The sequence below is a fragment of the Wyeomyia smithii genome, chromosome 1 (assembly GCF_029784165.1).
Source record: "Wyeomyia smithii strain HCP4-BCI-WySm-NY-G18 chromosome 1, ASM2978416v1, whole genome shotgun sequence".
Classification (NCBI taxonomy): Eukaryota; Metazoa; Arthropoda; class Insecta; order Diptera; family Culicidae; genus Wyeomyia; species Wyeomyia smithii.
The window spans coordinates 23,078,482-23,100,576 of NC_073694.1; the positions used below are offsets into that span (position 1 = coordinate 23,078,482).

A 22,095-nucleotide genomic window follows, 5' to 3' on the forward strand; every position below is an offset into this window, starting at 1 on the left:
TATCGGAAAGCTAACTACGCTGAAATGTGAAGCAAAAATGGTTGGATTGAAGGTGAATATGTTGAAGACCAAGTATCTGCTAGCAGGGGGAACTGGGTCCGACAGAGCTCGCATAGGCAGAAGCGTAGTGATCGACGGAGATGAATTCGAGGTGGTTGACGAATTTGTGTATCTCGAACTATTGGTTATGTCAGACAACAACTGCTGTAGAGAAATCCGCAGATGTATTGGAGTTGGACAGGGCGTCGAAAACCTGGAAAATCAGGGAATGTCAGAGAATTCATTTTTCGCTCAAGGAAATCAAAGAATATCAGGGGAAACGAAAAAATACTCGGAAAATTTTTTAACACAGGCGCGATTCTTATTTGAACGACTCTTCAGCGCAAAAACTCTTCAATTCGGTTCCATATCCGATTGAATACTTTTATCACTGGGATTCCAGAGTTGTGGTAATCTACGTTGCACTTTTTTGTGCGGAATGCTGAAAAACATCGGTAATTAATATGATATTTCAGGGAAAATCAGGGAACTTCATATTGAAAATTTTTTCGCCACCCTGCTGGAAGTCGTGCCTACTGCGAACTCCACAAGACGTTGTGGTCTAGCAAACTTCGCCCCCTTACCAAGTGCATCATGTATACATACTAGGGTGGGGAATCGTTACATGGAAAAAACGAAACTTGATAGCAGAAAGCCAGAACCAAGTTTTTTTGTTCTATTCGGGGCCCTAAACAATCCTAAATTTATCGGAAGTCAATTGGTTTTGTCTTCGCTTGGCGCATTGCATTTCAAATTTATATGGAGATTTGTATGGAAAAACAAACTTTTTTGCATTTTCCATTCTATAGAGCTCAAAATGGCCCAAACCATAGGTTTTATGACTTCAGATGGTAGGTTTTTTGATGCCTAACAACTTGGCCGAAAACACTAAAGAGCTAGGGTGTCCCAAAAAATACTAGAGCTGTTCAAAGTTGATTATGTCGAAATTTATGTTGCAAATCATTTTTTCTGCTAACACTGCCAGTGTACCGGCGTCAGTCAGATTTCCATCTGAAATAACCTCTGAAACACGTTGTAGATTCTGTTTACGCCTAGAATATTGACCTACATTTGTTTGCTTGGTCCAGCTGAGCGTATGAACTCGTTACGACAGGTTACTTCTGATGGGAATCTTACTGACACCGGTGCATTGGTAATGTTGGCAGAAAACAAGATTTTCTGCATTTAAATCGACATACTCAACTTTGAGCAGCTATAGCTCTTTTTAGGGACATTCTAGCTCTTCAGTGTCTTCTGCAAAGTTGTTCGGCATCTAAAATACTATACTTTAACATAATGTAGTGCATTATTAGAGCATTATTGAGCTTTCTAGAAAGGTAAATGCTAAAAAGTGGGTTTTCCCATATAAATTTTCATACAAATTTGAAATGAAATGCGCCAAGCGGAGACAAAACCAATCGACTCCCGGTAAGTTTAGGGTTGTGTGGAGCCCCAAAAGGAACCAAAAAACTTGGTTCTGGAAAATCGATTATTTTTCCCCACCCTAATACATACGCTCATAACATTTCTCCCAAGAAAGCCTAGTTTGTTCATTTCGAGGATGTGGTTTGGCCTGAGCCTGTGCCGAGTATGGAAGGACAAATAGTTTCTCATAAAAAAAAACATAACTTTAACAACTGGCGATATCCTTGTAGATCGTGGTCGACCGGATCTTCTTTATCCGTTGAAAAGGATGTCTCCTTAGTGATTTGATAAACGAAATATCACTCAGCGTCACACGATTCCAGAAGTTTGAAAACCGGTTAACTACGACTTTTGCTTCATCGTAAGCAATTTTAATAAAAGTGCGGCACTTTTAAAATGTCTTCTTAATTATGATTTTTGGTTTGACTGAAACTTTGCACAAGTTCTTTGTGCTAACCAGCCTTCTGAAAAGTACTATCTTTCCGTGACAACAAACTTCAAACTAGTTCGACTCTCATTGTATTGCACAGCTTCCCTACCTCTCATACGTTCGGTACACAGCCCGGCAGCCACTGATAATAGCCCATTTGGTGCAATGTAATTCATCTTTCTTTGTCTGTTGGTTCTTCCAAGCTGTCGCTAATTAGGTGATTATGATTCACGAGAGTAAGGCCGATGTTCTAATGAAAGCGAGGGTGTGCGAAATACGTTTTTTTCTCACATGGGGAATATTATCAATATTGGGAAAATATATGAAACGCGTTGCTCCGTATTCATTAAGAAATAGGATAAACGTGCAGCAGATCAGCCACCCGCAGCAGATCAGCCAACTGTCAACAGCTCAGGCCAAACCACATCCTCGAAATGAACAAACTAGGCTTTCTTGGGAGAAATGTTATTTTTTTTCGGGTCAAATTTTTTGGGGTACGCAACATTTTTTGTGACAAAATTGCAAAATTTGAAGCTGTCACATTTTTACGTGAATCACGGTTCAACCTAATTTAAATCTCGGATTTCAGATATTTTGTGCCGAAATTTCAGTTTGGTAAACCGAGATTTACGAAAAAATGTGTAAGCTGTCATTTTTTTTTACCGAGCACTCAGTGGTGCCATTCTCGGTAGTAAATTACCAAGACCCGGCAAAAAAATTTAGGTGGTGAGAAAAAAATTGGATCATTTATAAAAAACCTGGAAAATTGGACATCTAATCTGCCTGTCTGGATACAAGTTCAAAAATCTGGATAACCCAGACAAATCTGGATACCTGGCAACGCACAGTGTCATTTCCGAACGAGAAAAATACATGCGCAAGAATGAAATATCGTGTGCAACCAACAAAGCCTCGTTGCCTGTGTAAGTTTTATGTAAGCTGTATGTGAGCTCCCATGAATAGCTTATTCATGAGACTGTTATAATAAAAAGAGCCGAGTCGTCAATATAGTGTCGCACCGCAGTACTTTATCGAGGCCTGGTGCTAATATAAATTAAACGTTGGAATTATCGCCTGATCAACGTGTCGATCGATGAAAGAACCTATCTTAGGAGTCAGGTAACTCGAAAGCACCATTTGATTACTTTCTTCTACAAAATGTTGCATTTATTATACACTGTGAACTGTTGTAAATATAATTGCAGAAGAAAGTTTGATTTTACGCTGAAAAAATAATTATTGTTTTTGACAGCCGTTTTCTAACAACATTCATTAATCGATTTCATAATACAAATAAGTTTTACGAAGATCTAGAACACTATCGCTTCACGCACTAGGTGTCGAAGTACAATGTTCTTTTTGGATAATGAAAGAATGAAATTGTTTTTTTTTCTGTATTCCATCAAAATAGTTGATCAAATGATCATAAAGTTAGTTTTTTCCTCAAAATTCGCATTGCTCTTCCTTCTTTTTCATATATTCAAATATTATGAATAAATACTTGAAAGAGTTCAACATAAGAAAAAAGCACCATTTCAAATTTCACTTTTTTCTTCGAAATGCAATATACACTAAGGTCGCTTTTTACGCGGGTTTTTTTACGCGGACTCCGGAATTTACGCGTTTTTTACGCGGATTCCGGAATTTACACGGTTTTTTGTTTTTTGTTGGAATTTGTTACGTAACTCTAAATTTGGCAAATCTCAATACTCCTCCATCGCTACGTATTCTAATATAGTCGAACCTTTTTCGTGCGTGGGATAGGGACCGCACAAAATAAATCGCATAAAAAAATTCATTCGAGTAGCTATAGAACAATGTTTCCGTAAAATTATTGAAAAATTCAGAAAATACCTCTGAAACTTTTGAACATCTTAAACAAAACGTTTCAAATGAATTTTATGCAATAAATGTTGTGCGGTCCCTATCCTCGCACAAAAACAGGTTTGACTGTACTAAAAAAATACTAACAACACAAAATGACATCTTAAGTCTATGAGAACACTGTTCAAAGTTTCAGTAAAATCAAAAATGAAACTTTAAAATCATAGAGCTTTAAAATTACAAAATATGGAGAACTTGAAATTCTGAAAGCTTATAGGACAATGAATATCTCAAGTTTTTAAATACGTAAATTCTAAATGAAAGAAATTTTTCAGCGTTTTGGTATTATATTTCAGCTGTTACAAAAAAATATTTCGTACCCTCACGATATTTTTTCCATACCACTGAGTAACTAAATTATGACCGCTTGCCAGAGGGTCCGTTGTGACTGGCATGATAGAAAAAACCACAGTTGATTTGTTGGCCAACTTCACTCTCTAGAGTGCAAATGCACTTTCAGCTGTCAAGGATTTATGTTTTTGTTTTGCTTGTAACAACCCGAAAGACTTGCCATTGTCTTCACAGGTAGTAGTGAAAAAGCGAAGTGTAGTTAACTCAATTTGCGGTGGCAGTTCCTTCCGATTGGTGTGAAAATTTTATACTTTGGAAAATTTCATCAGCAAATAGTCAAAATCCAATGAAATCTCGGTGCCGGGAAGTAGCAGGTGAAAATTAGTAGGTGTTGGTTGCTGTAACGCATAGGGAAATGATAAGCGATTACTCACTGACATCATCGGATAATGACGAAACGAGCAGCTACGCAGAGGAGACAACCGAGGACGACGAGGAGGATGTGTTCCTGCAGCTGGCAGGCGACGGTGGTGGCGGCGGCGAGGACAAGCAGAAGCTGGTCACAATCAAGCAGTACGCGCAGAATGTTGTAGATTTCAGCTCTCAGTATGGCAGTGATACGAGCATTTCCTACACCGCCTACAACGTAACCGGGAAGCCCTCCAAGTATCCGGATTATGGTGATTTCCCGGAAACTTTTGCCTTTGTAAGTAAGAAGTAATATTGCATCAAATCTGAAAGAAAGAAAAAACGGTAATCAAAGAAACTAAATTGATTGATTTTGGTGCTATTCTAGCGAACTTATGGCCCCTGGTGGAAATTGGCACCTTCTGCCGTTGCTGAAATCGGTCCGGAAGCTGGCACGCTGGTGGATGACTACATTCTAGCCCGGTTTGAGGAACCCGTCTATCCCGATTCGATAACAGTTTTTGAAACCTACAATCCTGGAGGCATTGTTCGGATTTGGGCCTATACGCAGGCGGATCAATGGGTTTGCCTGTGGGATCTAGCGGAGGCATCGGACGATAGTGTCACCCCTATCGCGCGTAACCGTGCCCGACAGTTTTGTCCACGTTTGAAGGCATGCCCGAATCCCACCCGCTACATCCGATTGGAGTTCAACAATACCCAGTTGGAATATTTCACCCAAATCGATGCAATCTTACTTGTAGGCCAAAAGAATGTACTGAACAAAAATCCCAGCCTGAAGAAGCTGCAAATGTTCAACCTTCAAACGAACACGATTTCCACCGAAGAAGAGCAAACCTCGGTCAGTGAGAGTATGTCCAGCCGCTCTGTCACGCCTACCGAAGAACCTCGCCTTTCGCTGGATCAAATGCCGTACGAGATTTTGTTCAAAATAATGTCGTTCCTTGATCTACGATCTCTGTTCCGCTGTGGAAGCGTTAGCCGCATGTTTCATGAGATTGTGGCAACCAATTCGCTGCTGTACACGACTGTCAACTTGCGACCCTACTGGAACTGTGCTTCGTCCGCCACGCTGCGCTCACTGCGCGGTCGTTGTGCTTACACTAAAAAACTGGATCTTTCCTGGTGCGGACTGTTTAACGCCATTCTGCCAAGTGAATTTAAAGAGTAAGTCGTCGATTTATTCGATACAAAATTTTAACGCTTTCGATTTTTTAGCTTTCTGGCCGCCTGTGGCGGCAATCTCACCCACCTTCGAGTGGATTCCTGCAAGTTCATCACCAACGAAAGCTGCCTGCAAGCGATTGCAGCAAATTGTTTCGAAAATCTGCGCGAACTTACGCTGCAGAACTACACCCCGCAGGAGGAGGACTTTGCAGCGCTCACTCACTTCCGGAACCTCGAACGGCTGGATTTAAGCCGCACCACGATCGACACTTTATCGCTGGTTCGAGTGCTAGCACGAAACGAACAACTTCTCCACCTGAACATTGCGTTCTGCTCGCTGGATGTCAGCATGGATGAGGTGGCGCTTCAGATCTCCAAACACAACCAGAAGCTAATCTCGCTGGATATGTGGAAATCACATTCACTAACCTCGTTCGGTTTGGAGGCTCTTGCCAAATGTACCGAGCTGGAGGAGGTGGACTTTGGTTGGTGTCTCCGGGAGGAGCCCACACCTGGTGAATCGCTTCGTGCCTTGGTTAGAAGTTGTCCTCGTCTGAGGAAACTTTACCTGGCAGCAATTCGGGGTTTAACCGATCGCGATTTGGAAGCTGTCGCAACTCACTGCCAGCAGTTGGAGCAGCTGGATCTGATGGGCAGTATGGGTATTTCGACGGAAATGTGCTACCGGCTGCTGTGCCGCTGTAAGAGACTACGTCTGCTTGATCTCAGCTTCTGTGATAATCTGGACGAGCTGCAGATTGGCTTGTGGCGCGATTGTTTCGATGTAGCCATCAAGAGAAGCCTTATGGATTTCGGACCGCAGCGCGGGGAGTTTTGATTCGCGTTCCGCTGGTTGTGATTGTGTGACACTTCGACGGGCATTCCATTTACTTGCAAGGTAATTTTCTACATTTTAACTTATACCGAGTGACATTTGCAATGAGATTAACCTATGATTATTTTAAACTGATATTTATTCGAACGGTAATTTTTTTTCGTTGACTGTGTTTGAAGAATTTCGCTAAAATCATACTTTAACGATGGCCTTTCCAATGTTGCCACCACACATCATTTCAATGAATGCCTTCGGCATATTCTCAAACCCCTCGGTGATGGTTTCGCGGTATTTGAGACGGCCCTCTTGAATCCACCGCTTGTTTTGTTCGATTCCCTCGAACCATCTATCGGTCCAGCGGTGAACGCTAAAGCCCTCTTGTACCAGCTGCTTTCCCACGAAATCCCTCTGCGGATCTTCGACCAACGTCGGTCCATCGTTGTACATTGAAATAGTCCCACAAACCGCTATCCGCCCGAACGTTCGCATCTGCCGTCTAACGATCGCTGTCAACTTTCCACCAACGTTATCAAAATAGCAATCCACGCCGTTCGGAGCTGCCAACTTTAGCTCCTCCTCAACGTCGGCCGTACGGTAGTTAATCGCACAGTCAAAGCCGATTTCCCTCAACCAGGCGCACTTTTCATCCGTCCCCGCCAGTCCAATAACAGTGCAACCCTTAATTTTACCAATCTGTCCAACTAAACTCCCAACAGCACCGGCTGCTCCACTAACCGCCAAAGTTTCTCCCTCCTGTGGTCGGCACACTTCCAGCAGTCCGAAGTAAGCCGAATTACCGACCGTACCGAGTGTCCCAATCCCTAGGGATCGCGGCAGCGATCCGAACTCTGGCAGTACGTACGGCTTCCGTATATCAATCCCAGCCGGATTGCAGATCGAAAGAGTCCTCCAACCAAATTGACCAAAAACGTGTGCCCCAACGGGGAACGCAACATTCTTGCTCTCCACCACCTGCGCGATTTGGCCTCCGATCATGACCGATCCGACGGGATAGGCGAGAATGTAAATGCGCATGTATGGATCCACGCTGAGGAATTCGGCACGCGCAAGAAACTCTGCGATAGGTAATCTTTTTTCGTCAATTTACATTAACAAATCGGACAAAGTATACCTTCCTCCTTGAGTGGTGGCACGGTTTCCTCCTCAAGACGGAAATCTTCCGGTTTTGGTTTCCCATCGAAAGCCCGTGCGTAGATCCATTTCTTGGCAGTGTACATCGTAACTGGTCTTTTTTTGGATTGTCTGAAGAAAAAAAAACAGCTGATTTAATCGTGCGTGGAGTGTCAAAATTGAGGAGATAACGATAATGAACGTTATTTTTATTGGTGCGGTTTTAGCTGTGTCATTGGTTTCCGTTACTAAACATAAATTACTCATTGGTTATAAATGTGTCTTTTACTGCATAATATTTCGTAGTTGATTTGAAGAGCAGTCTGCATACTTCAACATAATTCATTCATCGTTTTATGTTTGCTTTAAAATAATAAGATAATATGGAAAAGAGAAATATGTCTGCGGTTTGAACTGAGGGGAATATTTGGTCTATTCAACTATCAGTGTGATATCTGTACCTCTCTTAGTGTGTGTCACGGTCACAATATTTAATATGAAATGTTTAACTTTCACAATTAAAACAATGGTGAACAACCTGAACATCTGAATTATTACTAGAATGATGAATAATTCGAAAAATTTTGGAAAATGTCAAACATAAGGAAAATTCATTTTATAATGGGGGGATAGTGTCTAGTAGGTATGGAATGGTTCAAATCAGTTTATGTAATAAGTTTTCAATATACCGAATTACTAAGTAATGATAAACTGGAAATTTTGCATTAACTTGAGAACGGATAGAATCAGGAAACTGACTTGTTGGAACTTGTGTTGCTTACTAAACAAAATAAAGTTAAATTTTTTAAATGAATTTTTCGGTAATTTTTAAGCTCGGATTAATTTTTTTTCCAGTTATTATTTTTGGATTCGGAGATTTTCTCGTCAATTTGGTCGTAAATTTCTGCTGTTGCAAAAATGTATTTTCATTTAAGCATTTTTATGTCGATGTTATGCATGTTTATAACCCTTTCGGTTTCGATGTACGATGTTGGCCTAACAAGCTACGACAACGTAGGTTAGAGTCTTGGCTCAGTAGAATTTTAATACATTTTTTATGTTCAATTTCCAGTTACCATTCCACGGTGCTCCTACAGGCCGTTATTATAAAAAATGCACCAAAGAATCTGAGTACACCATTCGATTCGTTATGACATCCAGAATCTCTGGTCAAAATTTCAAAATCGTCGTACGGTAAATTTTTGAGTAATGCCCTTTCGAAGGTCGTAAAGTACAAAAAGTAATATTAAAACGACGAAATACTCAATGTAAAGCACGTTTTTCAGCCACAATGTTATGAAACAACTTCCAAAATAGTTTCTACACATTCCAGGTACTATATTTCAAGACATTTACAATTAATGGAAAGATTTATTTGAAAATCCCACAGTGCACAGTGGTCTAAATTCGAAAAATCGTGATCGTTCTAGATTTGACTGTGAAAAATTGATTTTATGCATAGGCGCAACTAAGGAAAATTTCTAGGGGGGGCTAGTTTTCATGTATGTAATTTAAAAAAAACAGAAAAAGGAGTTTTAATATGCTTATTCAATAACGCTTAAAATAGTGTCGTAACAGCAGAAAAAATCACTTCGGGATAGAATCTACGAAGATAAGGGGAGCTGCGTAGCCGCAAGGTTACAGAGTCCGCTTTGTCAAGCGGATGGTCGAATCTTAGTAGAACCAGGCCATCCGATGTCAAAAAGGACTTAAGAATGGGTTTATTCTCAGGCTCCCCACCAGTTACCCTTCCTTTACGCTGAAATCTACAATACCTTTGCGTAACGTCCTCTTAACAAAAAATAAGTCCCTCTTATCAATAAAACTGGCCAGAATGACGCACTACGAAACTTCTCCAGGGAATTATAATTGGTGATATTTGGCAAGAGGAACGAGTATCGGTATAGTAGAACAGTAAGCGTGTAAGGAGCAGTATCACATTACACACAAGCACTGATGAACAATAATAATAAGCATGCCACTGCTCAATAGCGGTATTGCTATTAACAGAAGTGTGGGATACAGCAGACACCCGGGCATATCTCACAATAGATCTACGATTCTGGTCGCAGTGAGGAAGTCCATACAGGAAAAAAAATCTACGAAGATGTACTGAATATCTTGAACACAGCGTCAACGCCAACCTCTTTCAGCAACACTAATTTGATATTGAGGAGAGCCACGTTTGGTAAATGGCTGGGCAATGCTTTTTAACAGTACACCCGTACTAGCTGGAATAAAATAGACCCTAGTGTGGTTTAAGGCATAATTCCCTATTCCTACCTCCACGTGTTACCGACTGTGATACGAGCAGCCAAGGGAAAACCGGGGAACCGGTGGGACTTGGTCGTATGCTGACAGGAAAGGGGTCGTTGTTCTCCTTAGAGAGCAGCTTGTCTGAACCCCACAGGCTAGGGGCGGCTCAAACAGCGACTGATCCGGAACGAACGGCTGAACTATGAAATGCGGTGTCTCGCCAGCTACACCACACCTATGGCGGCAGCCCCGTCGCGAGACTAGGCATCGCAGCCCTAGTAAGGCAGCATACTAAAATAAACATACTACGAAGAATCAAGAATTCAAAACGAACCGGAATAATAGGCAATGACCCAGCCGACGAAATAAGGACGACGATTAGAAGCTCGGTACATGTAACTGTAGATCGCTCAACGCCCCGGATGTCGACTGGATTCTGCTGAATCTGCTAGAATCCCGCCACTTCGACGTCGTTGCGCTCCAGGAGCTTTGCCTGGAAGAAGAGAAGGTACGGTGGATTTGTGACCGCAAGGCACAGTACCACCAAAGCGGTGGCACAACCAATGAGCTTGGTAGCGGTTTTATAGTGCTGTGCAGGATGCAGAGTCGTGTGGTGAAGTGGCAGGCAATCAGCGACAGGTTGTGTTCGTTGAGAATAAAAGGCTGGTTCTACAACTACACTATTCCCAATGTGCACTGCCCTCACGAAGGAAGACCTGATGCAGAGAAAGAAACGTTCTACGCACAGCTGGAGAAACTTTACGATGTCATTGGGGACATGAACGGAAGGAATGACTTATATAAGCCGGTGATCGGCCCGCACAGCCTGTACACCGTGACGAACGACAACGGCCAGCTATGCACCAACCCCAATCCGCACGAGAGTCACAATTAAAATAAGACTTTTTTCTTACAATCGTCTCCCGAACGTTTTAAAAATGATACGGAAATAGTTTTCGTAACCGAGTAACCAATACTTTTCATAGAAAAACTTGTGTTTATTTTCTTACAAAAGACACAAAGGCTATGATTAGAAAACAAATATTTATTTCATTTTGTCTCTGTGATAATTGAACTACAATTTATTTATTTTTCCCAGAAGGGTCACAAACAAAATCATTTTACTTGTGAAACGAAAGTATTTTTTTATTAAGTAGTCACGGTGGTAATTAAAAGTACAAATGGCTTTTTGTCTTAGAATAGTCACCAAGAAATTAGGAGGCACATTTAAGTTTTTCTTATAAATGCATAGTGACTTTCCATAGAAGTAGTTTCCCCAGTTAGTCACTGTGACTTTTGTAAGAAAATATTTGTCAAAAGTTTTGTTTAATAGAATTTGTGACCTTTTGAAAAAACTTATAAGTTATTAACATTGTCACAGTGATTTTCGTAATTTTTTTTTTTGGTTTAAATTAATATCAGAAAAAGTAAACATCAGGCTTTGACCAACAAATGTTACTATTTAGTCACCGTGACTTTTGTAAGAAAATATATGTTAAATGTTGTTATAACAGAATATGTGATCTTTTCAATAGTTCCGCGGAATTTAACCATATAACAAAAAAAATTAGTTTAATTTAATCATGTTACATATTCCCTGAAACTAACGTTCGATTGGTATTGTCTCAAAAGAGTCATTGAGTCAATTGATCTTTATTGAAAAATCTAAAACCGGAGAAATCCATCTTGTTTACGAGAGTCACCAAGAATAATTGGTGACGAACACCTAAAGTTTGTTGGCTCACTAAAATGGGAGAAATGCTTGCTAAAAGCGGCGAAAACAGTCGATTTAAAAATTAAACCATAATATGATTCAGACGTTTTCCTTGAAAATTTTCATGTATTTTGTAACAAGATTACAACAGGAGTTACTTATAAACAGACATTTGCCTTAAAAGATCAACAAATTCAATTTTTCGTGTTTTCAAAATATTAGAAAGTTTAAATATACTATCTAAAACTTAATTTTAATGAAGGCGCATGAAAATTGTAAGAGGTAGGCGCTATACTTTCTCCATGAAAATGGGATTGCATTTGAAAATAGCGCTTGGCATTTCATTTCTCGCAATTTCAACTTGTTCTATGCTATTACTTATATGTACACATTCAATCATTTCCATCGGCGAAATAAAAAAAAAACTAAAATATCGATGTTCGGGAGTTGGTCACGAATAGTATATTTTGTTTAAGAGCTTTGTCACGAAAAATATTCATGAATGTGTTGATAAAAATATGTCTCGCGGTGACAATTTAAAAAAAATAGAAGTGTTTCTTGTCTTTCCTATAAATATCACCAAGTTGAAAATATGTAAATGTAGGAAATTTCTAACAAACCACTTTGTGACAATTACTAAAAGTTTGTGTAAGGCTCTAAGCCCCGCCTTTTCGACGCTTTCTCAGCATTCCTGACCATTTACAGAACATATTCTCATACGAATATAAATCTTCTCTTAAAGGTCACCAACATGTCATTTGTGCGGACTGGGACTCCGCAGCTTCCCACGGGCTGGCAGTCCAAAGTCCCTTCTTTCCTCGACCAACGTACAGCAAAACGATTGACCACGTTCTCATTAACGGCCCGTTCTTCACAGACATTACATACGTACGCACCAATCACAGTGCTGATCGGACATGACTACTTCAATACAAAAAACTACAAAACCCTGATAAAACCGGTAGTTCTCTACGGAAGTCCTCTTGGTGTTTTCGAACGGAAGGTGCTGTGTACTATCTACGGTGGAGTACAAACGGACGACGGATAACGGCGACAGCGCATGAACCATTAGCTACAAGCGCTGCTTGGAGAGAACCCCATTGCGCACCTGGCGAAAGACAATAAGTTGCGGTGGGCCGGTCACGTCGTAAGGATGCCGGACGACAACCCTATGAAATCACTTCTCTTCAGCAAACCCTACCGGCACCAGAAAGTAAGAGGCGCAGGAACTGGTGAAACACAGCCCAAAACCGAGTAAAATGGCGACAACTTCTTGATACAGCACAAGTTACTACAGCTCTTGTCTGACTGATAAGATGAGTAAGAGAGCTAGGTTTGAGAAACGATCCTGGGTGCAGAACTAGTTCTTAGCCAATGAATGACGACATCTCAATTTGTGTTGATTGTGATGCTCTGATAAGTAGTATGGAATGTATTTATATTGAATATAATCATTCTCTGAGAAATTCTAGGGGGGCTAAACACTTTCTAGAGGGGGCTGAAGCCCCCCCGTAGTTGCGCCCATGATTTTATGTAATCAATGTCTTCAGCAAAATTGTTTCATAGAAGAAGGCCTTACTTTTGGCGTTTTATAATAACGGTCTGTGGGAGCACCATGATTTTATTACTATCGTTCTTTATTTTTTTTTTTCGATTTTTTACACCAATTCGATTGAACCCCAAATGAATTATCTGTTCTGATCAGCTCTGTAATGGAAAAATTAACAAATGCTTTTCGTGTTTTTTATTACCTTCAGAAGCGGTTTCTGGCTATCCTGAGCTCAATTCAGTATTATTTTGATGTTTTTCGGAGGTCGAAAGCCGTTTTGGGCGATTCTTAACTTAATTTGGGATCATCGTCTTTTCCGGCCTTTTCTGGTCCTTAGCAGCGTTTTCGTTTATTCTATGTTCTTTTTTACTATTGGGGCCTCCTCTGGCCCTCTAGTTTATTTTGGGTCCATATTCTTTTTTAGCCGGTTTCGGCAATATTGTAAATAATAATTTTGTATCTCCGAAAAATAATTCAACGTAAAAATATTTTTTTTTTAAGAAAAAAAGAATTAAAAAAAAATAAAATAATTAGCTCAGTAGATTAAGGGCAAATTCTTCAACTACAGTTTAATCAATACCTACGCACCGACGAACGACAAATCCGATGAAGTCAAAGATGAGTTCTATGACAAGCTTGAGCGAATCTATGACGAGTGCCCAAAACACGACGTATAATTCGTCATCGGAGACGCAAACGCACAGGTTGGGAGGGAGTAATTCTTCCGTCCGGTCATTGGAAGGCATAGCCTCCACTCGTCAACCAATGAAAACGGCCTGAGGTTGATCTTTGCCGCGGCCAGAGAAATGGCCATATGTAGCTCCTATTTTCCACGTTTGAATATTCGGAAACACACCTGGAGGCATCCAAATGGAGAAGCCTGCTCCCAGATCGACCACGTACTGATTGACGGTCGGCACTTTTCGGATGATACTGATGTTAGGTCTTTTCGGGGACCAAACATTGACTCTGACCAGTGTTGCCACATTTTCATCTGTACTGGGAGCTGCAAAAATCTTTTTCATCTGTACTATTTCCGGGAAAAATCTGTACCACTGGCTCAAAGTTTTTATTTTCTATATTTATACAGCTTCAACGTGAATTGTTTAGAGAAAACCGGGACTGCGTTGACTCAGTTAATAATAATTCCAAATTACTAGCTCGATTTTCAATAAAACTTTTGCACACTTTAGAATAGAGCTCGGTAATGCATATTACCGAGCCATTGTGGTTCAATCTCCTGAAAATTCAGCCAAAAAACAATGAAACCCATAATTCAGCAACACTACCGATATTTCGGATATTTTGTACCAACATTTTAGTTTGGTTAAATCGAGATTTACGGAAACATGTTACAACTGCCGTTTTTTAACCGAGTGGTGCCATTCTCGGCAGCAAATTACCGATAGTTGGAAGTAAATTCTAAGTGCGTGGATTGCAAGATCCCATCCATTGTATCGTTGCAGAGTCGGCCAAAAAGTTTTGTCTAATCCTTTCTAACCATCTAAAAAATCTGTTCTTATCTGTACTTTTTCTCGAAATCTGTAATCTGTACGGTACAGAATCTGTACCGAAAAACCCGAGGATCTCAATCTCGTCGTTTGTAAGATCCGCGCTCGGTTGTCGAACGTACTAAAATCTCGTACAGAGAGGACGGCGCGTTTCAACATTCAGCGGTTGAAAGCTGATGGCGTGGCAGCAGAATACGCCAGAGAGCTGGATCAACGGATCGCAGAACAGCAGGAGGAAGGAGTGGAAGACATAAATGGGCTGTGGAGCAGTATCCACGGCGCCATCGAAACGACTGCGAGAGAGGTGGTAGGTACGACGCGTGGAAGACAGCCTAATGGCTGGTCCGATGCCGAGTGCCAGAGAGCGACAGATGAGAAGAACCGTGCCAGGAGCCGCATGCTCACTGCGGCTACGCGTCAGAACAGAGAGAGATACAGAGTGGCAAGAGCTGCCGAAAATAGAACCCACCGTCGGAAGAAGCGCGAGTACGAAGAGCAGAGGCTCGCCAGCGCAGAGGACAGCTATGCTCAAAACGACGTGCGTAGATTCTATAGAACTGTTAACAGAGTCAGAAGCAGGAATTTCTCTGTGCCGGTCATGTGTAATGACAAGGACGGCAACCTGCTTACTGATAAACCGACGGTTGCAGCCAGGTGGAAGGAGCATTTTCAGGCGCTATTGAATGGTGAGGAGCTGGATGAGCAGAGCAGAAACAGGATGACGATTATGAGTGACGAACAAGCTGTGGAGCCACCAACACAGGAGGAGGTGAAAAAGGGGATTAGTGGGCTGAAAAACGGCAAGGCCGCTGGGAAGGACGGTATTCCGGCCGAACTTCTAAAAGCGGGAAGCGAGCGCATATACTAAGGATCTGGGCGGATGAACAATTGCCGAACGACTGGTTGGAAGGCCTCATATGCCCTATCTATAAGAAGGGCCATCGATTGGATTGTGGCAACTATCGAGGCATAACGTTGCTCAACTCCGCATATAAAGTGCTCTCCTGTATCCTGTTCTTCAGATTGAGCCCGTTAACGGAATCCTTTGTTGGCGAATACCAGGCTGGTTTTCGGCAGGGGCGTTCCACGACGGATCAAATCTTCACCCTGCGACAGATCCTCGATAAGTTCCGGGAGTACAACTTACCGACTCACAATCTGTTTGTGGACTTCAGGGCGGCATACGACTCAGTGAGAAGAAACGAGCTGTGGCAGATCATGCTGGAACACGGTTTCCCTACGAAACTAATTAAGCTGAAACGTATGACGCTGGAGGGATCAAAATCATGCGTGCGGATAGCTGGCGAGACATCTGCCGCGTTCGTAACGTTGGATGGACTGAAGCAGGGGGATGCGCTCTCCAACCTACTGTTTAACATCGCTCTTGAGGGTGCAGTACGAAGAGCAAACGTGGAAAGAAACGGTACGATCATCACGAAATCTCACATGTTTCTTGGTTTTTCGGACGACGTCGATATCATCGGTATCAACCGTAAGGCAGTGGAGGAGGCCTTCGTACCTTTTAAGAGGGAAGCAGCGAGATTGGGACTTGTCATTAACTCTGCCAAAACGAAGTACATGGTAGCTGGCAGAGAGCGTGGAAGTCCCCGTGGTGTTGGTGCTGAGGTGGAGATAGATGGGGAACGATTTGAAGTGGTTGACGAATTCGTTTATCTTGGTACGCTTGTGACATGTGACAACGATATGGGTTGCAGTTGCGAACAGGGCTTTCTACGGACTGCGTAACCAGCTAAGGTCCCGTAGTTTGCAAACTCGCACAAAACTAGCGCTGTATAGGACGCTGATTCTCCTGGTGGCCCTTTACGGACATGAAGCATGGACGCTGAAGGAAGCTGATCGACGAGTGCTCGGAGGTTTTGAGCGTAAAGTTCTGCGATCGATACTTGGCGGTAAACTGGAAGATGGAGTGCGGCGCAGACGCATGAATCACGAGTTGTGCCAGGTGTACAAACATGCTGATATAGTAAAGGTAATACAGCGGGGCAGGCTTCAGTGGGCTGGATATGTAGCCAGAATGACTGACGAGAGAGCCGCCAAAACTATATTCAGTAGAGAACCAGGAAGAGGCCGTCGATTCCGTGGTAGGCCTCGCCCGCGGTGGAAGAAGATGCACGATCTGCTGGTGTATGAGGAGACTGGAGAACGGCTGCCCAAGACAGAAGAAGCTGGACATCTCTAATTCGTTCGGTCCTAGACCGGTGAACGGTCCGTTAGCCAACAAAGTAAAAAGCAAAGTAAGTATTTAACCACACTCGAAAGAACTTCGTTTACACTTGGCAATATTGTGCCTGTAGTATTTTTTGTGCAAAAAAAAAAACATTCATTTGATAAGACACAAGCGTATCGTTGTTACTGAAGGAGTACCAAGAATTTCTTGTAATGCGTCTAAATCAGAATTAATTATTTTTCCTTAAAAACAAAATTCAACAATACTTACTTTATCATAATGAATGATTTAGTCTTATTTAACCCTGACTAAATCAAATTTATTTTATTACAATTTATAACGGAGTTTAAATTTAAAAGGATTCATTTTTGTTTTTTGCTCGACAAGTTCTTTTCATTTGCCAACAATCACATTAATTGTATTACGAATTACTCTTTCGATACTATACCGGTCACGACTATTTAGTGAATATATTGAAATGAATTAAATTTACATAAAATAAAATTAAAAAAAAACTCAACCGTTGCAAAATGTTCAATTCTTGTCGAGTAATTTGTGGTTTTTATGATAACCATAACGCTTGCGGTAAAGAAACTTTCAAATGACGATAAAAAAACTAAGACAGAAAATTAAGTTGGATAAATTTCTATTAATGGTAATTATATTATCCTATTTGCAAAAAAAAATCTACGCCCTTGCGAACGGTCGTCAGTGCGATTAAAGGTAAATCCATGACAAATCGGCAATTTTTGTCCATTTTTTTACCGCAAACGTTACTCATGAGATAAACTTTTATTCACCATCAGCAGCAGTATTGCCGTGTACCACTGGAATGATAGACGAAGAGTGACCAGTGGCGTTCTGCTTCACGTATACTGTGCGGTACTGTTGTTTCTACCAGAATGTTTTCTTTCAAGACATCAGTTTTTATTACGCTCTAACAGCAGGTTTGGAAATTGTTTAAGAAAAAGGATTGTTGACCCTATCTCTTCGAAACATCGAATTAGTCTAAGTTCATGGAAGCAAACATAAATTGACCTATTGGAACGAAGAGACTCTGTCAGTTTTTTTTATATTGATAAAGAGAATATCACAAGAAACAGTTGGTGTTTATTCACGTTGTCTGTGCTAGAAATGCTCGCATGTGATAGGTTCATTGTTCGCGTAAATTTTTCTTTGAAACATTTTATCAGTTTTCAGCGCTGAGTAATGGAATAATTGTAAAACAACTAGCGTATTACAAAATTGTCCAACATTGGTTATTGTTAACCACAATGTGGTTATGCTGTTATGATCGTTTGAAATCTGACTGAATTTGTAGAAAAAAAGTTTTTCTCCAACATGTTGCTATCGAGCTCAAGATCGAAATTTCATCCTAAATTCGGTTTCTGGACAATTGTGCAATGGTCGCAGTGGCTTAGTCACCAACTGAACTGCAACTTGAACTGCAAAGCTGGTTTTGTTTGAAAAGTATGTAGAAAACCGAATCGCTTAAATTAAATACCTACTCAATTGGTGCTGACTATTATTCAAAATTTCAAATTTTTTAAATTAACTAGTCTCTAAATTGTCGTGACATTTTTTGGAGAAAATGCATTTAACATTTGATTGTTAATACACCATTTCTGCTTGAATTCATTGGAAAAAATCCCAAGAAGTATTTATAAGTTCATTACAATACTTTGCTCATATCCCAAATAGAGCGAGCAAAAGCACAAATTAAAACCAATTCACACACTAGCGAAAATTTGTGATATCGATTGTGTTTACAGGATCATATTCGCAATACATCCAAAACCGCAGTGGAAAGGAAAATTATAAATAAACGTTGGGCAGTCTTTTGTATAAAATTGCGCGTTTTCGCATGTTTTGTGGTATTTTAACGATTACGGTAGCTTGCATTTGTTCTTTCAAGTGAAATCAAAAGTCAGTGCCAAAATGGTAGTTGCTAAAAAGTGGATTTACGCTAAATCGTTTACCGGCTATCCAACGGACGAAAATTTTCGTCTGGAAGAGGAGACGCTAGCCGACGTTAAAGAAAATGGTAGGTTGAATACTGATTCAATCATTTATTTGATAGCTAATCTTTTTTTTGTTTCTTAGAATTCCTCGCCGAAGCCATCTTCCTGAGCGTGGATCCTTACATGCGTCCGTACATGCTCCAGTATCCGATCGGTTCGACAATGATCGGCGGTCAGGTGGCCAAAGTGGTGGAGAGTAAAAATGCGAAATTCCCTGTCGGCGCTTACGTACACGGAAATTTCGGCTGGCGGACGCACACCGTGTGCAACCCGAATAAAGGTGATCCCAACTCACCACCATACGTTTTGCCGGATTTCGGTCAGGAGCCACTTTCGCTCGGACTGGGTATGCTTGGAATGCCAGGAAATACGGCGTATTTTGGATTTTTGGAGATTTGTCAGCCCAAGCAGGGTGAGACGGTGGTGGTTAGTGGAGCAGCGGGAGCCGTTGGTAGTATTGTTGGTCAGATTGCCAAAATTAAGGGGTGTACCGTGATCGGAATCGCCGGCTCGGATGAGAAGTGCGACTGGATTAAGACGATTGGGTTTGATCATGCCATTAATTACAAGACGGCGGATATTGATGCCGAGCTGAAGAAAGCGGCTCCCAAGGGAGTCGATTGCTATTTTGATAATGTGGGCGGTAAAATCACCGAGATTGTTCGGGGTCAGATGAACACGCTTGGAAGGATTTCTGTTTGCGGGACGGTTTCTTGCTACAACCAGAATAAGGCTATGGTTTCTGATCCCCAGCGGGACTTTGTTTGGAAGCAACTTAAGCAGCAGGGATTTCTGGTGTGGCAATGGACGGAACGTTGGCTGGAGGGTATTCAGCAGAATTTTAAATGGATACAGGAGGGTAAGCTGAAGTATCGGGAAACGGTGACCGAAGGGTTCGAAAATATGCCGAAGGCATTCGTCGGTATGCTGAAGGGGGAGAATTTTGGGAAGGCTGTTGTTAAAGTATGATTAATTACATATCAAGTTTTGTTCAATCTTATCATAATCGCTATGATCCGAAATACCTGGTGAATCAGCAAAATTCAGCCGGTAAATAGCCAACTCATATCTCTACATACACATTTATCGCTGCTCCCGGCTTAACAAATGTTGGTAAAAATTGATAAAAAAGGTAACTGATTTGCTGCTGCTGCTTTGCGGTGTCATTCATTTCGGTGATCGTCTGTAGAGCAGTCGCTTTATTTCATTTTCCAAGAGAAAACAAAACCAAAATGTTAATCGCCAAAAAGTGGATCTACGCTAAAGCTTTTTCCGGCTACCCGACGGCGGAGAACTTTCGCCTAGAAGAGGAGACCCTCGGGGAGCTGAAAGAGGATGGTACGTTGTTTCGAGTTTCATTTTTTTTTTCGCTAGTCGATAACTCATAGACTCCTCTGCTAACAGAAATTCTCGCTGAAGCCATTTTCCTGAGCGTGGATCCATACATGCGTCCATACATGGGTCAATACCCGGTCGGTACCGTCATGATTGGTGGCCAGGTGGCCAAAGTGGTGAAAAGTAAGAATTCGAAGTTTCCAGAAGGGAGGTTTATTTTCGGAAACTTTGGCTGGCGCACGCACACGATTTGCAACCCCAGCGTTGGTGATTTCCGCGCGAAACCGTACGTGCTTCCAGACTTTGGCGAAGTGCCCCTCTCATTAGGGTTGGGAGTACTAGGAATGCCGGGCAACTCGGCTTACTTTGGATTTTTGGAGATTTGTAAGCCCAAAGAGTGTGAGACGGTTGTGGTAAGTGGTGCTGCCGGTGCCGTCGGAAGTCTTGTCGGTCAGATTGCCAAAATCAAGGGGTGTACCGTGGTTGGAATCACCGGAACGGACGAAAAGTGCGAGTGGATCAAAAACATTGGGTATGATTATGCTATCAACTACAAGACGCAGGACATCAAGGCGGAATTGAAGAAAGCGGCCCCCAAAGGTGTCGACTGCTATTTTGACAACGTCGGAGGAACAACTACTGAAATCGTCCGCGGACAGATGAACACTTTCGGAAGGATATCTGTCTGTGGGATAATTTCCAGCTACAATGAGGAAAGGGCGAAGGTTTTCGACCCGCAAAGAGATTTTGTTGGTAAGCAGCTCAAACAGGAGGGATTTGTCGTTTCGCGCTGGAATGCGCGCTGGATGGAGGGCATCGAACAAAATTTGAAGTGGATTCAGGAGGGCAAAATGAAGTACAGAGAAACGATCACCGAGGGTTTTGAGAATATGCCCGATGCGTTTATCGGTATGCTCAAGGGGGTAAATATTGGTAAGGCTATTGTTAAGGTTTGATAATCCTTTTGCATTATTTAATTCAATAAAAAACAGTTTACATCCGAATTATGATCCTCTATAAGTCGAATATCCAAACGGGCTTAAAAGCAACGGAATGTGATAGTGTTGGCTGGCATCTGAGACTGTGAACACAATCTAAAAAGTAACGAAATATAAGCTGATTCATTCCAAGAGGAGACACTAGAACAGAACCTACCTCGACATACGGATACAATGTATCGATTTGGCACTGCTTGTAGTACTGTCCAACTTCGAAGCGAAGTTTGTACACACCAACCTGGAACTTGGTTGAGTCATCGGCAAAAAAGCCACGAAATCGACCGTCTGAATCGGTACGACCTTCCCCTTCTTTGGTCCAGCAGGGGGAGCTAACTTGGCGGTACAGAGTGATGGCAACATCCGGGGCTGGTCTCCCGAGGCTAGTGTCCAGAATGTGCGTTGAAAGTCCCATCACTGTCAATATTCAATACCACCTTCAACCACACAAAATTATTCAAGCTTCCAGCCTAGTTTTGGCTCAAAAAACAAGAGAATGATATGATAAGACTGTGGCTTCAAGATTAGTAAGCAGCAGCCGGTGTTTGTTTTCTTGCTTTCTTGTTCAATCGGTGCTGTCAACGTATGTGTGGTGTGAGCGAGTTTTGGATGCTGCTCTACACTTCACAGATCTGAACCAATCGTGCACGGTTAGAAATTGCTTAGACTATTTCAAGCGTTATTGGACTTACTTCGAGGCACATCTAAAATATTGATTTCAAAATCAATATTTTCAAATGCCCTCAAAATAAATTGCCTGATGAAATAGACCACACCATAAATACTTTTTTTCTCGCATCATCACTGGGAATTTTCTTCAAAATACTACAGTTGACAGTAATTTTAGTTAGTCTACAAAGTGTTCAGCTTAAATTTTCTCGTGAAGCTATAAATT

General features: G+C 41.6%; 5 protein-coding genes across 6 annotated transcripts; 3 read left to right on the forward strand and 2 right to left on the reverse strand.

Annotated features, from left to right (window-relative positions):
* The first annotated feature begins 4,244 nt into the window (after positions 1-4,244).
* Positions 4,245-6,647, forward strand: LOC129718916 (F-box/LRR-repeat protein 4). The gene is made up of 3 exons (XM_055670139.1): positions 4,245-4,775; positions 4,866-5,665; positions 5,717-6,647. The coding sequence occupies exons 1-3, from the start codon at positions 4,485-4,487 to the stop codon at positions 6,501-6,503; spliced, it is 1,878 nt and encodes a 625-aa protein (XP_055526114.1). The 5' UTR covers positions 4,245-4,484; the 3' UTR covers positions 6,504-6,647.
* Positions 6,029-8,013, reverse strand: LOC129718923 (prostaglandin reductase 1-like). 2 transcript variants are annotated; one of them, XM_055670161.1, is made up of 3 exons: positions 7,895-8,013; positions 7,633-7,763; positions 6,029-7,576 (listed from the first exon to the last, which is right to left on the reverse strand). In XM_055670161.1, the coding sequence occupies exons 1-3, from the start codon at positions 7,975-7,977 to the stop codon at positions 6,693-6,695; spliced, it is 1,098 nt and encodes a 365-aa protein (XP_055526136.1). In that variant the 5' UTR covers positions 7,978-8,013; the 3' UTR covers positions 6,029-6,692. The 2 variants fall into 2 exon arrangements, with proteins under 2 accessions (XP_055526136.1, XP_055526137.1); XM_055670162.1 differs by having other exon boundaries at positions 7,834-7,923.
* Positions 8,014-18,635: 10,622 nt separating this feature from the next.
* Positions 18,636-19,857, forward strand: LOC129718925 (prostaglandin reductase 1-like). Its single transcript, XM_055670165.1, has 2 exons — positions 18,636-18,893; positions 18,953-19,857. The coding sequence occupies exons 1-2, from the start codon at positions 18,788-18,790 to the stop codon at positions 19,837-19,839; spliced, it is 993 nt and encodes a 330-aa protein (XP_055526140.1). The 5' UTR covers positions 18,636-18,787; the 3' UTR covers positions 19,840-19,857.
* A 161-nt stretch (positions 19,858-20,018) lies between these two features.
* Positions 20,019-21,210, forward strand: LOC129718926 (prostaglandin reductase 1-like). Its single transcript, XM_055670166.1, has 2 exons — positions 20,019-20,208; positions 20,275-21,210. Exons 1-2 carry the CDS (start codon positions 20,103-20,105, stop codon positions 21,159-21,161), a joined length of 993 nt encoding a protein of 330 aa, XP_055526141.1. The 5' UTR covers positions 20,019-20,102; the 3' UTR covers positions 21,162-21,210.
* LOC129718935 (5-hydroxyisourate hydrolase) lies at positions 21,145-21,818 on the reverse strand. The gene is made up of 2 exons (XM_055670178.1): positions 21,361-21,818; positions 21,145-21,299 (listed from the first exon to the last, which is right to left on the reverse strand). Exons 1-2 carry the CDS (start codon positions 21,613-21,615, stop codon positions 21,210-21,212), a joined length of 345 nt encoding a protein of 114 aa, XP_055526153.1. The 5' UTR covers positions 21,616-21,818; the 3' UTR covers positions 21,145-21,209.
* Positions 21,819-22,095: the final 277 nt, after the last annotated feature.

What these genes read in the sequence shown, in the direction of transcription:
- LOC129718916 (XM_055670139.1), top strand. Translation starts at nt 4,485, where the DNA reads ATGATAAGCGATTACTCACTGACATCATCGGATAATGACGAAACGAGC. An exon ending in TCCCGGAAACTTTTGCCTTT is followed by an intron (nt 4,776 to 4,865) that starts GTAAGTAAGAAG and finishes GTGCTATTCTAG; the next exon opens with CGAACTTATGGCCCCTGGTG. An exon ending in CTGCCAAGTGAATTTAAAGA is followed by an intron (nt 5,666 to 5,716) that starts GTAAGTCGTCGA and finishes TCGATTTTTTAG; the next exon opens with CTTTCTGGCCGCCTGTGGCG.
- LOC129718923 (XM_055670161.1), bottom strand. Translation starts at nt 7,977, where the DNA reads ATGAATTATGTTGAAGTATGCAGACTGCTCTTCAAATCAACTACGAAA. An exon ending in GACACATTTATAACCAATGA is followed by an intron (nt 7,764 to 7,894) that starts GTAATTTATGTT and finishes TTTTTTCTTCAG; the next exon opens with ACAATCCAAAAAAAGACCAG. An exon ending in GCCACCACTCAAGGAGGAAG is followed by an intron (nt 7,577 to 7,632) that starts GTATACTTTGTC and finishes TACCTATCGCAG; the next exon opens with AGTTTCTTGCGCGTGCCGAA.
- LOC129718925 (XM_055670165.1), top strand. Translation starts at nt 18,788, where the DNA reads ATGGTAGTTGCTAAAAAGTGGATTTACGCTAAATCGTTTACCGGCTAT. An exon ending in AGCCGACGTTAAAGAAAATG is followed by an intron (nt 18,894 to 18,952) that starts GTAGGTTGAATA and finishes TTTGTTTCTTAG; the next exon opens with AATTCCTCGCCGAAGCCATC.
- LOC129718926 (XM_055670166.1), top strand. Translation starts at nt 20,103, where the DNA reads ATGTTAATCGCCAAAAAGTGGATCTACGCTAAAGCTTTTTCCGGCTAC. An exon ending in CGGGGAGCTGAAAGAGGATG is followed by an intron (nt 20,209 to 20,274) that starts GTACGTTGTTTC and finishes CTCTGCTAACAG; the next exon opens with AAATTCTCGCTGAAGCCATT.
- LOC129718935 (XM_055670178.1), bottom strand. Translation starts at nt 21,615, where the DNA reads ATGGGACTTTCAACGCACATTCTGGACACTAGCCTCGGGAGACCAGCC. An exon ending in CATTGTATCCGTATGTCGAG is followed by an intron (nt 21,300 to 21,360) that starts GTAGGTTCTGTT and finishes GTTACTTTTTAG; the next exon opens with ATTGTGTTCACAGTCTCAGA.